The following is a 12,315-nucleotide window of genomic DNA, read 5'->3' on the forward strand; positions in this document are numbered from 1 at the left end:
AGGTTCTGTGGCCGTTTATGACATGCAAGATGGGCATCTTTTGAAGAAGCTACACGTTTCCTTTTCTTCCATAACTAAGATCAAAATTGTCTCTGAGCAATACTTGTTGGCCTTTGATACTGCGACTGATGTGTTTGTATTGAGTTTAGAGAAGCTGTTGAAAGAACAAGAGTCTGCAGCTGATACTAAGAACTCTCTTGGTGGTTCTTTCAGAGGTAACCACTAAATCACTGTATATAGAAATAACCACCAGGGCAGTTTGTGTAGCAATACTCATTAAGTTACTGCATGTAGAAGTTACCACCAGGATAGTTTGTGTAGAGACACTCATTAAGTTACTGTATGTAGAAGTAACCACCAGGATAGTTTGTGTAGAGACACTCATTAAGTTACTGCATGTAGAAGTAACCACCAGAATAGTTTGTGTAGAGATACTCATTAAGTTACTGTATGTAGAAGTAACCACCAGGATAGTTTGTGTAGAGATACTCATTAAGTTACTGCATGTAGAAGTAACCACCAGGATAGTTTGTGTAGAGATACTCATTAAGTTACTGCATGTAGAAGTTACCACCAGGATAGTTTGCTTAGAGATACTCATTAAGTTACTGCATGTAGAAGTTACCACCAGGATAGTTTGTGTAGAGATACTCATTAAGTTACTGCATGTAGAAGTTACCACCAGGATAGTTTGCTTAGAGATACTCATTAAGTTACTGCATGTAGAAGTAACCACCAGGATAGTTTGTGTAGAGATACTCATTAAGTTACTGTATGTAGAAGTAACCACCAGGATAGTTTGCTTAGAGATACTCATTAAGTTACTGCATGTAGAAGTTACCACCAGGGTAGTTTGTGTAAAGATACTCATTAAGTTACTGCATGTAGAAGTAACCACCAGGGTAGTTTGTGTAGAGATACTCATTAAGTTACTGCATGTAGAAGTAACCACCTGGATAGTTTGTGTAGAGATACTCATTAAGTTACTGCATGTAGAAGTAACCACCAGGATAGTTTGTGTAGAGATACTCATTAAGTTACTGTATGTAGAAGTAACCACCAGGATAGTTTGCTTAGAGATACTCATTAAGTTACTGTATGTAGAAGTAACCACCAGGGTAGTTTGTGTAGAGATACTCATTAAGTTACTGTATGTAGAAGTAACCACCAGGGTAGTTTGTGTAGAGATACTCATTAAGTTACTGCATGTAGAAGTAACCACCAGGGTAGTTTGTGTAAAGATACTCATTAAGTTACTGCATGTAGAAGTAACCACCAGGATAGTTTGTGTAGAGATACTCATTAAGTTACTGCATGTAGAAGTAACCACCAGGGTAGTTTGTGTAGAGATACTCATTAAGTTACTGCATGTAGAAGTAACCACCAGGATAGTTTGTGTAAAGATACTCATTAAGTTACTGCATGTAGAAGTAACCACCAGGATAGTTTGTGTAGAGATACTCATTAAGTTACTGTATGTAGAAGTTACCACCAGGATAGTTTGCTTAGAGATACTCATTAAGTTACTGTATGTAGAAGTTACCACCAGGATAGTTTGTGTAGAGACACTCATTAAGTTACTGCATGTAGAAGTTACCACCAGGATAGTTTGTGTAGAGATACTCATTAAGTTTCTGCATGTAGAAGTAACCACCAGGGTAGTTTGCTTAGAGATACTCATTAAGTTACTGTATGTAGAAGTAACCACCAGGATAGTTTGCTTAGAGATACTCATTAAGTTACTGTATGTAGAAGTTACCACCAGGATAGTTTGTGTAGAGATACTCATTAAGTTTCTGCATGTAGAAGTAACCACCAGGGTAGTTTGCTTAGAGATACTCATTAAGTTTCTGCATGTAGAAGTAACCACCAGGATAGTTTGTGTAGAGATACTCATTAAGTTTCTGCATGTAGAAGTAACCACCAGGGTAGTTTGCTTAGAGATACTCATTAAGTTACTGTATGTAGAAGTAACCACCAGGATAGTTTGCTTAGAGATACTCATTAAGTTACTGCATGTAGAAGTTACCACCAGGATAGTTTGTGTAGAGATACTCATTAAGTTACTGCATGTAGAAGTTACCACCAGGATAGTTTGTGTAGAGATACTCATTAAGTTTCTGCATGTAGAAGTAACCACCAGGGTAGTTTGCTTAGAGATACTCATTAAGTTACTGTATGTAGAAGTAACCACCAGGATAGTTTGCTTAGAGATACTCATTAAGTTACTGTATGTAGAAGTAACCACCAGGATAGTTTGTGTAGAGATACTCATTAAGTTACTGCATGTAGAAGTAACCACCAGGATAGTTTGTGTAGAGATAATCATTAAGTTACTGCATGTAGAAGTAACCACCAGGATAGTTTGTGTAGAGATACTCATTAAGTTACTGCATGTAAAAGTAACCACCAGGATAGTTTGTGTAGAGATACTCATTAAGTTACTGCATGTAGAAGTAACCACCAGGATAGTTTGTGTAGAGATACTCATTAAGTTACTGCATGTAGAAGTAACCACCAGGATAGTTTGTGTAGAGATACTCATTAAGTTACTGTATGTAGAAGTAACCACCAGGATAGTTTGTGTAGAGATACTCATTAAGTTACTGCATGTAGAAGTAACCACCAGGATAGTTTGTGTAGAGATACTCATTAAGTTACTGCATGTAGAAGTAACCACCAGGATAGTTTGTGTAGAGATACTCATTAAGTTACTGCATGTAGAAGTAACCACCTGGATAGTTTGTGTAGAGACACTCATTAAGTTACTGTATGTAGAAGTAACCACCAGGATAGTTTGTGTAGAGATACTCATTAAGTCACTGTATATAGAAGTAACCACCAGGATAGTTTGTGTAGAGATACTCATTAAGTTTCTGCATGTAGAAGTAACCACCAGGGTAGTTTGCTTAGAGATACTCATTAAGTTACTGTATGTAGAAGTAACCACCAGGATAGTTTGCTTAGAGATACTCATTAAGTTACTGTATGTAGAAGTTACCACCAGGATAGTTTGTGTAGAGATACTCATTAAGTTACTGCATGTAGAAGTAACCACCAGGATAGTTTGTGTAGAGATACTCATTAAGTTTCTGCATGTAGAAGTTACCACCAGAATAGTTTGTGTAGAGATAATCATTAAGTTTCTGCATGTAGAAGTAACCACCAGGGTAGTTTGCTTAGAGATACTCATTAAGTTACTGTATGTAGAAGTAACCACCAGGATAGTTTGCTTAGAGATACTCATTAAGTTACTGTATGTAGAAGTTACCACCAGGATAGTTTGTGTAGAGATACTCATTAAGTTACTGCATGTAGAAGTAACCACCAGGATAGTTTGTGTAGAGATACTCATTAAGTTTCTGTATGTAGAAGTTACCACCAGGATAGTTTGTGTAGAGATACTCATTAAGTTACTGCATGTAGAAGTAACCACCAGGATAGTTTGTGTAGAGATACTCATTAAGTTACTGCATGTAGAAGTAACCACCAGGATAGTTTGTGTAGAGATACTCATTAAGTTTCTGCATGTAGAAGTAACCACCAGGGTAGTTTGCTTAGAGATACTCATTAAGTTACTGTATGTAGAAGTAACCACCAGGATAGTTTGCTTAGAGATACTCATTAAGTTACTGTATGTAGAAGTTACCACCAGGGTAGTTTGTGTAGAGATACTCATTAAGTTACTGCATGTAGAAGTAACCACCTGGATAGTTTGTGTAGAGATACTCATTAAGTTACTGTATGTAGAAGTAACCACCAGGATAGTTTGTGTAGAGATACTCATTAAGTTACTGCATGTAGAAGTAACCACCAGGATAGTTTGTGTAGAGATACTCATTAAGTTACTGCATGTAGAAGTAACCACCAGGATAGTTTGTGTAGAGATACTCATTAAGTTTCTGCATGTAGAAGTAACCACCAGGGTAGTTTGCTTAGAGATACTCATTAAGTTACTGTATGTAGAAGTAACCACCAGGATAGTTTGCTTAGAGATACTCATTAAGTTACTGTATGTAGAAGTTACCACCAGGGTAGTTTGTGTAAAGATACTCATTAAGTTACTGCATGTAGAAGTTACCACCAGGATAGTTTGTGTAGAGATACTCATTAAGTTACTGCATGTAGAAGTAACCACCAGGATAGTTTGTGTAGAGATAATCATTAAGTTACTGTATGTAGAAGTAACCACCAGGATAGTTTGTGTAGAGATACTCATTAAGTTACTGTATGTAGAAGTTACCACCAGGGTAGTTTGTGTAAAGATACTCATTAAGTTACTGCATGTAGAAGTTACCACCAGGATAGTTTGTGTAGAGATACTCATTAAGTTACTGTATGTAGAAGTAACCACCAGGATAGTTTGTGTAGAGATACTCATTAAGTTTCTGCATGTAGAAGTTACCACCAGAATAGTTTGTGTAGAGATAATCATTAAGTTACTGCATGTAGAAGTAACCACCAGGGTAGTTTGCTTAGAGATACTCATTAAGTTACTGTATGTAGAAGTAACCACCAGGATAGTTTGCTTAGAGATACTCATTAAGTTACTGCATGTAGAAGTTACCACCAGGATAGTTTGTGTAGAGATACTCATTAAGTTACTGCATGTAGAAGTAACCACCAGGATAGTTTGTGTAGAGATACTCATTAAGTTACTGCATGTAGAAGTAACCACCAGGATAGTTTGTGTAGAGATACTCATTAAGTTTCTGTATGTAGAAGTAACCACCTGGATAGTTTGCTTAGAGATACTCATTAAGTTACTGCATGTAGAAGTAACCACCAGGATAGTTTGTGTAGAGATACTCATTAAGTTACTGCATGTAGAAGTAACCACCAGGATAGTTTGTGTAGAGATACTCATTAAGTTTCTGCATGTAGAAGTAACCACCAGGGTAATTTGCTTAGAGATACTCATTAAGTTACTGTATGTAGAAGTAACCACCAGGATAGTTTGCTTAGAGATACTCATTAAGTTACTGTATGTAGAAGTTACCACCAGGGTAGTTTGTGTAAAGATACTCATTAAGTTACTGCATGTAGAAGTAACCACCAGGGCAGTTTGTGTAGAGATACTCATTAAGTTACTGCATGTAGAAGTAACCACCAGGGTAGTTTGTGTAGAGATACTCATTAAGTTACTGCATGTAGAAGCAACCACCAGGATAGTTTGCTTAGAGATACTCATTAAGTTACTGCATGTAGAAGCAACCACCAGGATAGTTTGTGTAGAGATACTCATTAAGTTACTGCATGTAGAAGTAACCACCTGGATAGTTTGTGTAGAGATACTCATTAAGTTACTGCATGTAGAAGTAACCACCAGGATAGTTTGTGTAGAGACACTCATTAAGTTACTGCATGTAGAAGTAACCACCAGGATAGTTTGTGTAGAGACACTCATTAAGTTACTGCATGTAGAAGCAACCACCAGGATAGTTTGTGTAGAGACACTCATTAAGTTACTGCATGTAGAAGCAACCACCAGGATAGTTTGCTTAGAGATACTCATTAAGTTACTGCATGTAGAAGTAACCACCAGGATAGTTTGTTTAGAGATACTCGCTAAGTTAAAACATGTAGACGTATCCACCAATGTACTTCTTTTTTGAACAGTCAAACTATTAACAAGTTTCTATAGAATACTTTAGATAGCAAAATGGCAGCTCTTAATGCCAGCTAGTACTTTACTAGTACTACTAGTACTTTACTAGTACTTTAGTGTTTGTGTTGGTGCAAGCTTTAGAATAAAATTAAAAACGGAAGTGAAAGTTGTTAGGAAATAATTTACATATTTTCTGCTAGTTATTTTAGTGTTTACATCTGATATATTTATAGGTATATTCAGTAGTTCAGGTGATTCACTGTTAGTGGAAAGGTCAATGGATGGTACAGCAACCCTCTACAGCACATCAGACCTTACCAGCATAGACATCTCTGCCTCTAAAGGGTCAGCTGTTATGAATGCTCTCTAGCTGTTGTTTTTAGTAACCTAGTCACTAGTCAGCAGGGTGTCAGAATCAGACCAGTTATCAAAACTCATACCTTTTTAAAATAATGTCATATTTAGGAGAAAATGTCAAAAGTTAAGTTTTCTCTTGAAAACTAAGAGTAGTGGCTTTCAACTTTGCGTCTGTAGCTTCTTGTTGAGAGAGAGAGGTAAAGCGAGAGTGAGAAGGTGGGGTAGAGAGGGAAAAAGAGAGGAGGTTAGAAAAGGAGAGAGAGGGAAAGAGAAAGGGGAGAGGGGGCAATAGAGGGTGAAAAGGAGATGGAGGGAGAGAGGGTGAGAGAGAAAAAGGGAAAAAGAGAGGGAGAGAGAGGAGTATTGCCTGTATTAGTCTCTACTCTTAATTTGTGTTAATTTAGTTAACTTGTTAATGCAGTGAATACACTCAGACTATTCTGAGACTTATTTTGTTGCACGATTTAGTGAATGTGTTTCTCACAGAATCCTTTTTGTAACTTACAAACTGTGGTCCAAAAGTATTTTAAATCTTTTGATTGCATAATTATATAGCTACATAAAAACATCTTTTAGCAGGTTTGAGTAGAGGATATAAGTCGATGCTACTTGCTGATTAGACTTTACTGGCCTACGTGTAGCTTATGCTTTTTGTAAACCCCTTTTTGCTCATATCAATGTGTAAATTAGGAGCATATAAATGCATTAAATAAGGAATGGCTCCATGACTTCATATAAATGCGTTAAATAAGGAATGGCTCCATGACTTCATTCAGGTATCACAAGCTATCTCCGTGTGCTGACAACTCCTACCTGGTTGGACAAAAAAAAGAATCACTCAAAGTGTGGGATTATGGCAAAGGTCAAGAGATTTTGCCACCTCCAGACATAAAAGAGCAGTGTGACACATTGCTAGAACCATTCCATGCATGTCTCAATGATCCAACCATCGTCATTGCTAATGATGGTAAGTTATACAACAACCAATTCTATTCAGAAATAAGGTTTGTTATTATATGATATGCTGGACTACATGTTGACCAAGGTAAGACTGGATTTGTGGATGGTTTTCAAAATTCTCTAGGTTTACAAGAGAGTTTAGGGTATTTGATAGTCCACCATCAAGAAGAGAGAGGTCTACAATTAACACGACTTTGTACTGCTGGGAGTGCTTATTAGGCACAACCTTCTTCCACTAGATACAATGTAGCTTCTAGTTTTGCTGTTATAAATGTAAAAGCCATCTTGCAACTTGCTGGAATATTTGCTTGGTAGTAGTTCACTTGATAGTAGTTCATTTGATAATAGTTCACTTGATAGTAGTTCACTTGATAATAGTTCTCTCCATAGTAGTTCACTTGATAGTAGTTCACTTGATAGTAGTTCACTTGATAGTAGTTCACTTAATAATAGTTCACTTGATAGTAGTTCACTTGATAATAGTTCTCTCCATAGTAGTTCACTTGATAGTAGTTCACTTGATAATAGTTCACTTGATAGTAGTTCACTTGATAGTAGTTCACTTGATAGTAGTTCACTTGATAGTAGTTCACTTGATAATAGTTCACTTGATAGTAGTTCACTTGATAGTAGTTCACTTGATAGTAGTTCACTTGATAGTAGTTCACTTGATAGTAGTTCACTTGATAGTAGTTCACTTGATGGTAGTAGACTATATAAATGTGCTATTCAGTAGGGAGCATCTGTATCAGTCTTGTCGAGGTTGTTCCTAAAGTTACACAAGCCATGGTTTACTATATTCAAGTCCTTAATATGTAGACCTGCGTATAACACACGAGTAGACTTACGCCTGATGCACACCCTTCACAAAGGCATAATCAGTTTTTTACGTATACTGTACATTATATTGATACAAATTTAGACAGGAGTATTTCATCAGGTTCTTTACGTAATTCGAGTATATCTATTTGGTATGCATACAGATTGTATACGCGTATTTGGTATGTATACGGTATATCTACGCGTATTAGGTATGCATACGGTATGTATACGCGTATTTGGTATGCATACGGTATGTATACGCATATTTGGTATGCTTCTAGAATATTTAATTTACCTCATACTCGTTACCATCAGGGTGCACAATTGTGCACAAGCTCTGAGTTATAGAGACCTCAATAACAGCAGGTAGATATATTGTGTATATTTCTCTGAGTTGTAGAGACCTCAATAACAGCAGGTAGATATATTGTGTATATTTCTCTGAGTTATAGAGACCTCAATAACAGCAGGTAGATATATTTATCTTATATAGATATATGTAGATATATTGTGTATATTTCTCTGAGTTATAGAGACCTCAATAACAGCAGGTAGATATATTTATCTTATATAGATATATGTAGATATATTGTGTATATTTCTCTGAGTTATAGAGACCTCAATAACAGCAGGTAGATATATTTATCTTATATAGATATATGTAGATATATTGTGTATATTTCTCTGAGTTATAGAGACCTCAATAACAGCAGGTAGATATATTTATCTTATATAGATATATGTAGATATATTGTGTATATTTCTCTGAGTTATAGAGACCTCAATAACAGCAGGTAGATATATTTATCTTATATAGATATATGTAGATATATTGTGTATATTTCTCTGAGTTATAGAGACCTCAATAACAGCAGGTAGATATATTTATCTTATATAGATATATGTAGATATATTGTATCTATTTCCTAAATAGGCAGACTTACACAATGGAGACTGAAAGATAGCCATTTGACAACAAGTTCTTATATCGGAGGATCCAGTATAGAGAAGATAACTTCGAGCTCCACTCTGCTCGCTTTCTATCAGAGATCAGGTAGCAGTAAGTGGCTACGCTTTTGCTTACTAATTTGTCGCTAAGCAGCCACCACTTCCTGTCACATGCCTATTACAGAGTCTATACCTTTGCTACTCACTCTCTCACAAACACATTATAATCCAATTTCTTATTGTATGCTTGATCTTATCAGTTTGCTCTTGGCTCTAGAAGTTCTCTAGATGTGCGCTCATTTATAGTCTTACCAAATAGAAGCTAGCTGTTAAGTTGCATTTTACAGCAATGAACTCTGCCACTTAGAGCAAGTGCCCTTTGCTTCCGTAGGATTCTGTAGAGACAACTTCATTTTCAATGCTATATCCGAAGATCTGATGTATTATTGTTGTGCGGAAACTGGTGCGCTTGTGCCAGTTTCCATTTTGTAACATTAATATTAAAAATAATTTACAAAAAAATTAATTTAATTCTATGAAATAGACTTTAAACGCACTAATTATGTGGCTACATACTGTATTTGGTTCAAAGGCTATAAGATGTACTAAATGTGAACTTAAACTTCACCAAAATATCTGATAAAACCGCTTATGATCGGCAGGAAGCTATGACAACTGGGTGGTGCAGGTGGTAGACCGGGATTCAGGCAGAACTCTGCTAACAACTGAAAGAGAAGACGCTATTCAGGACATAGTATGTCTCAAACAGACATGTCTCTATTGTAAGTTTTCTAGCACTCATGTATATTCATATGGTGGTGGAACTTTTTCACGGAGGCCATAGTTATGGCGTATTGACTGCATGCTGAGATTCGTTCTCGCTGCTATGTTGACATCATTTGACTATAGAATAATATTATCTACTGCGCTCAGATTAGGGTTTGTCTCTTTCGTTTTTGTGGTTTCAATTATGATATCAGCTATGCTGAAGCAAGGATGCAAAATAAGCTAAATAACATGTAATCAGCTACGCGATTGGTCAGACCTTAGCCATCATTTTGTTAGCTTTTATATTATTGCTTATTATTAATAACTTATTGTTAAAGCCATGTGTTTAAAATGATATAGTAGTTCCATTATTATATGGCATTACTAATTGGAGAAATCATCTGATTAATGAACATGGCAAGCAAAGAATGAGGAGTCGTGTTCTCATGACAAATTCTCAGAATTTCTGCTGGTTTCTTCAGTTTATAAATATGTGGCTGGAATCTAAAGGTCATGCACTTTCTTTGTAGCGTCAGATACCCATTCCATTTTTATATTATAAGGTATTCGTCTTTTTGTAGTGTCTAACGGGACCTGTATTCTGTCAGACACGACTACCTCCAGTAGTAAAGAGCTCAAGTTCTCTTCAACAGTTCAGCACATCAGCTCATCATCGCAAGACTATTTGATAGTGGAGGGAGATAAAACTTTAACACTAGTAGATGGTGTATCAGGTGACACCCTACATTCAGTCAAAATTGGAGAAAAGGTATGCTGGTGAAACTGGTATTTGAGAGCTGGATTTATCTTCTCTTTTAACAGAATATATTTATAAAGTTTGGTGTTACACAATATGACTAACATTGACACTTAGTTTGTTTAACTCCTGCAGATTGTTCCTTTATTTCTGTGCAGTCTTGGAATATCTTGTGTTTCATTGACATCTCGCAGTAAAATTGTTCATGATGCTTGTATAAACTGTGAAGCTTTGTTCCAGTTGCTGGTAACTAGCCTGTATCTATGAATAAAAAAAGGTTTTATGGCTCAAAAGTAGCCTTTGCAGTGACACATGTTGACACATGCTACCAAAGCATTCTCACGACTCTTTTTTGTAGATACTGGGAATTGTCTACTCCACGGATGGATACGCGCTCATATCTCTAAACTTCAGTCGAATACAACTTGTCTCATGGGGAAAATCCTCATCCCCAAAATTATCAAACATTATACCAATCACCTGTGGACACCTGTCAGCTCACGTCGACATGACTAAAAAAGTGCTGTTTGTCTATGGCAGGCTACTTGACGAGAGCAGACTACTGACATTTGAAATGCATAATCTATAGATGCTAAAGTCATCGCTCGTGTTAGTTGTGTTTGTACAGGTAGTTATAGTGATGATAGTGCTAGCCATAATACCATATGACAGCCAAAATGATGTTTAGCTCATTTTTGGCACACATGCTTTTTAGTTTTGCTGTGGACAGGCATCCAAATCATTATATAGAGAGGAAAGAATCTATTTTATACAAGGAAAACTGGAGGTCATGGCAAATGAGACCAATAGAGTTCTTGTTGGATCATTCTATGAATGCTCAAGTTTTATACTATTTATTGTTTTTATAAAATATAAACTATTTATTGTTTGGTTTTATCTTTAAGTTTGTTTAATAAATAAATGCACTTTAGTTACGGTAGCTCGAGGATGAGCTGAGAATTGAAGTGTCTAGGTCATTTATGGCATAGACCATGGGACAAGCATGTGATCCGCAAAGAACTAAAATGCGGCAGAAGGGCTGAACTAGGAGCAGATAGATACAGGTTTTGGTACATTAAATGTAGGCAATATATATGTATGAATATGTACTACATAGCATATATATACTATAATAGTATAAAATTATATGCTATATAGTATATATATGCTATATGGTATATATACTATATAGTATACTATCTACTATGGTATATATACTATAGTATATATACTATAGTATATACATGTATACTATATTTGTATGCATGTATCTGAGTTTGCATGCTTATGCATGCGCATGTTTGCTTCTGAGTGTGCGCTTTTGTGTGTGTGTGTGAGCGCGTGTGTGAACTTGTGTGTGTGCGCGTGAGTGTGCATGCATGTGTGTGAATTAGCAGCTATAACTACTAGTTCGTTTTTATTGTTTGCTCAGCTCTGATTAAAGATTGTTTCCTAAAAAACAGCAAGAAACATTTAGCTCCAAAAATGTAATTTGAATTCTCTGAATTATGCAAAATTGGAACTCATACCAAGAATGAAATTTTAGTAAGTAACAGACAATGGCTTTCCAGTCAGTCGGTATCTTACCTTCCGACCAGGTGTTTAAACATTTTACTACCAAACAGTCTCAATTGTCAGCAGTCTACTAATCAATGGAAAGTTTATTCAAACTGGAAGAATGTGGAAGCAGTTCATCCAAAACAAACGCAAACCGGAGACTCATGTAAACACAGCTAGCTGACCTTGGAATGGCTTTGGCTGACAGATAAATAAACATTTTATTTCAAAACAAACCAGTCACTGCAAGTTTCAACTACTTGCCGATGGCCTTACATACCTTCATCAAACAGCATTCCCTGAGTATGTACATGTATGAGCAACCATCTTATCTAGTCAGTAACTATTCACAATTCCTAGCAGTTATCTTTCCCTGTTGCCATACTTGTAACCAATCTCAATTATCATTCCTTGTGTCCCATTCGCTACCTTGAGCGTTTTTTAAAAGGTAACTAGTACTAGCTAGTACAAGTAGTAACTAGTACTAATACATGCATATTGGTATTAAAATTGCCGTCGTCTTGCATTACATTTGAAA

The 12,315-nt window shown here is 36.1% G+C and overlaps 1 protein-coding gene across 1 annotated transcript in view; it reads left to right on the top strand.

The window, feature by feature from the left end:
• The window catches only part of LOC137402842 (uncharacterized), a 48,007-nt gene extending 36,989 nt beyond the window's left edge, over positions 1-11,018 (top strand). Inside the window, exons 31-37 of the mRNA XM_068089350.1 lie at positions 3-215; positions 5,842-5,953; positions 6,742-6,932; positions 8,682-8,801; positions 9,358-9,477; positions 10,045-10,232; positions 10,579-11,018. Coding sequence (XP_067945451.1) covers positions 3-215; positions 5,842-5,953; positions 6,742-6,932; positions 8,682-8,801; positions 9,358-9,477; positions 10,045-10,232; positions 10,579-10,809 — 1,175 coding nt within the window. The 3' untranslated portion in view covers positions 10,810-11,018. The remainder of the gene's footprint in view (positions 1-2; positions 216-5,841; positions 5,954-6,741; positions 6,933-8,681; positions 8,802-9,357; positions 9,478-10,044; positions 10,233-10,578) is intronic.
• Positions 11,019-12,315: the final 1,297 nt, after the last annotated feature.

Source organism: Watersipora subatra, chromosome 8 (genome assembly GCF_963576615.1).
Source record: "Watersipora subatra chromosome 8, tzWatSuba1.1, whole genome shotgun sequence".
Classification (NCBI taxonomy): Eukaryota; Metazoa; Bryozoa; class Gymnolaemata; order Cheilostomatida; family Watersiporidae; genus Watersipora; species Watersipora subatra.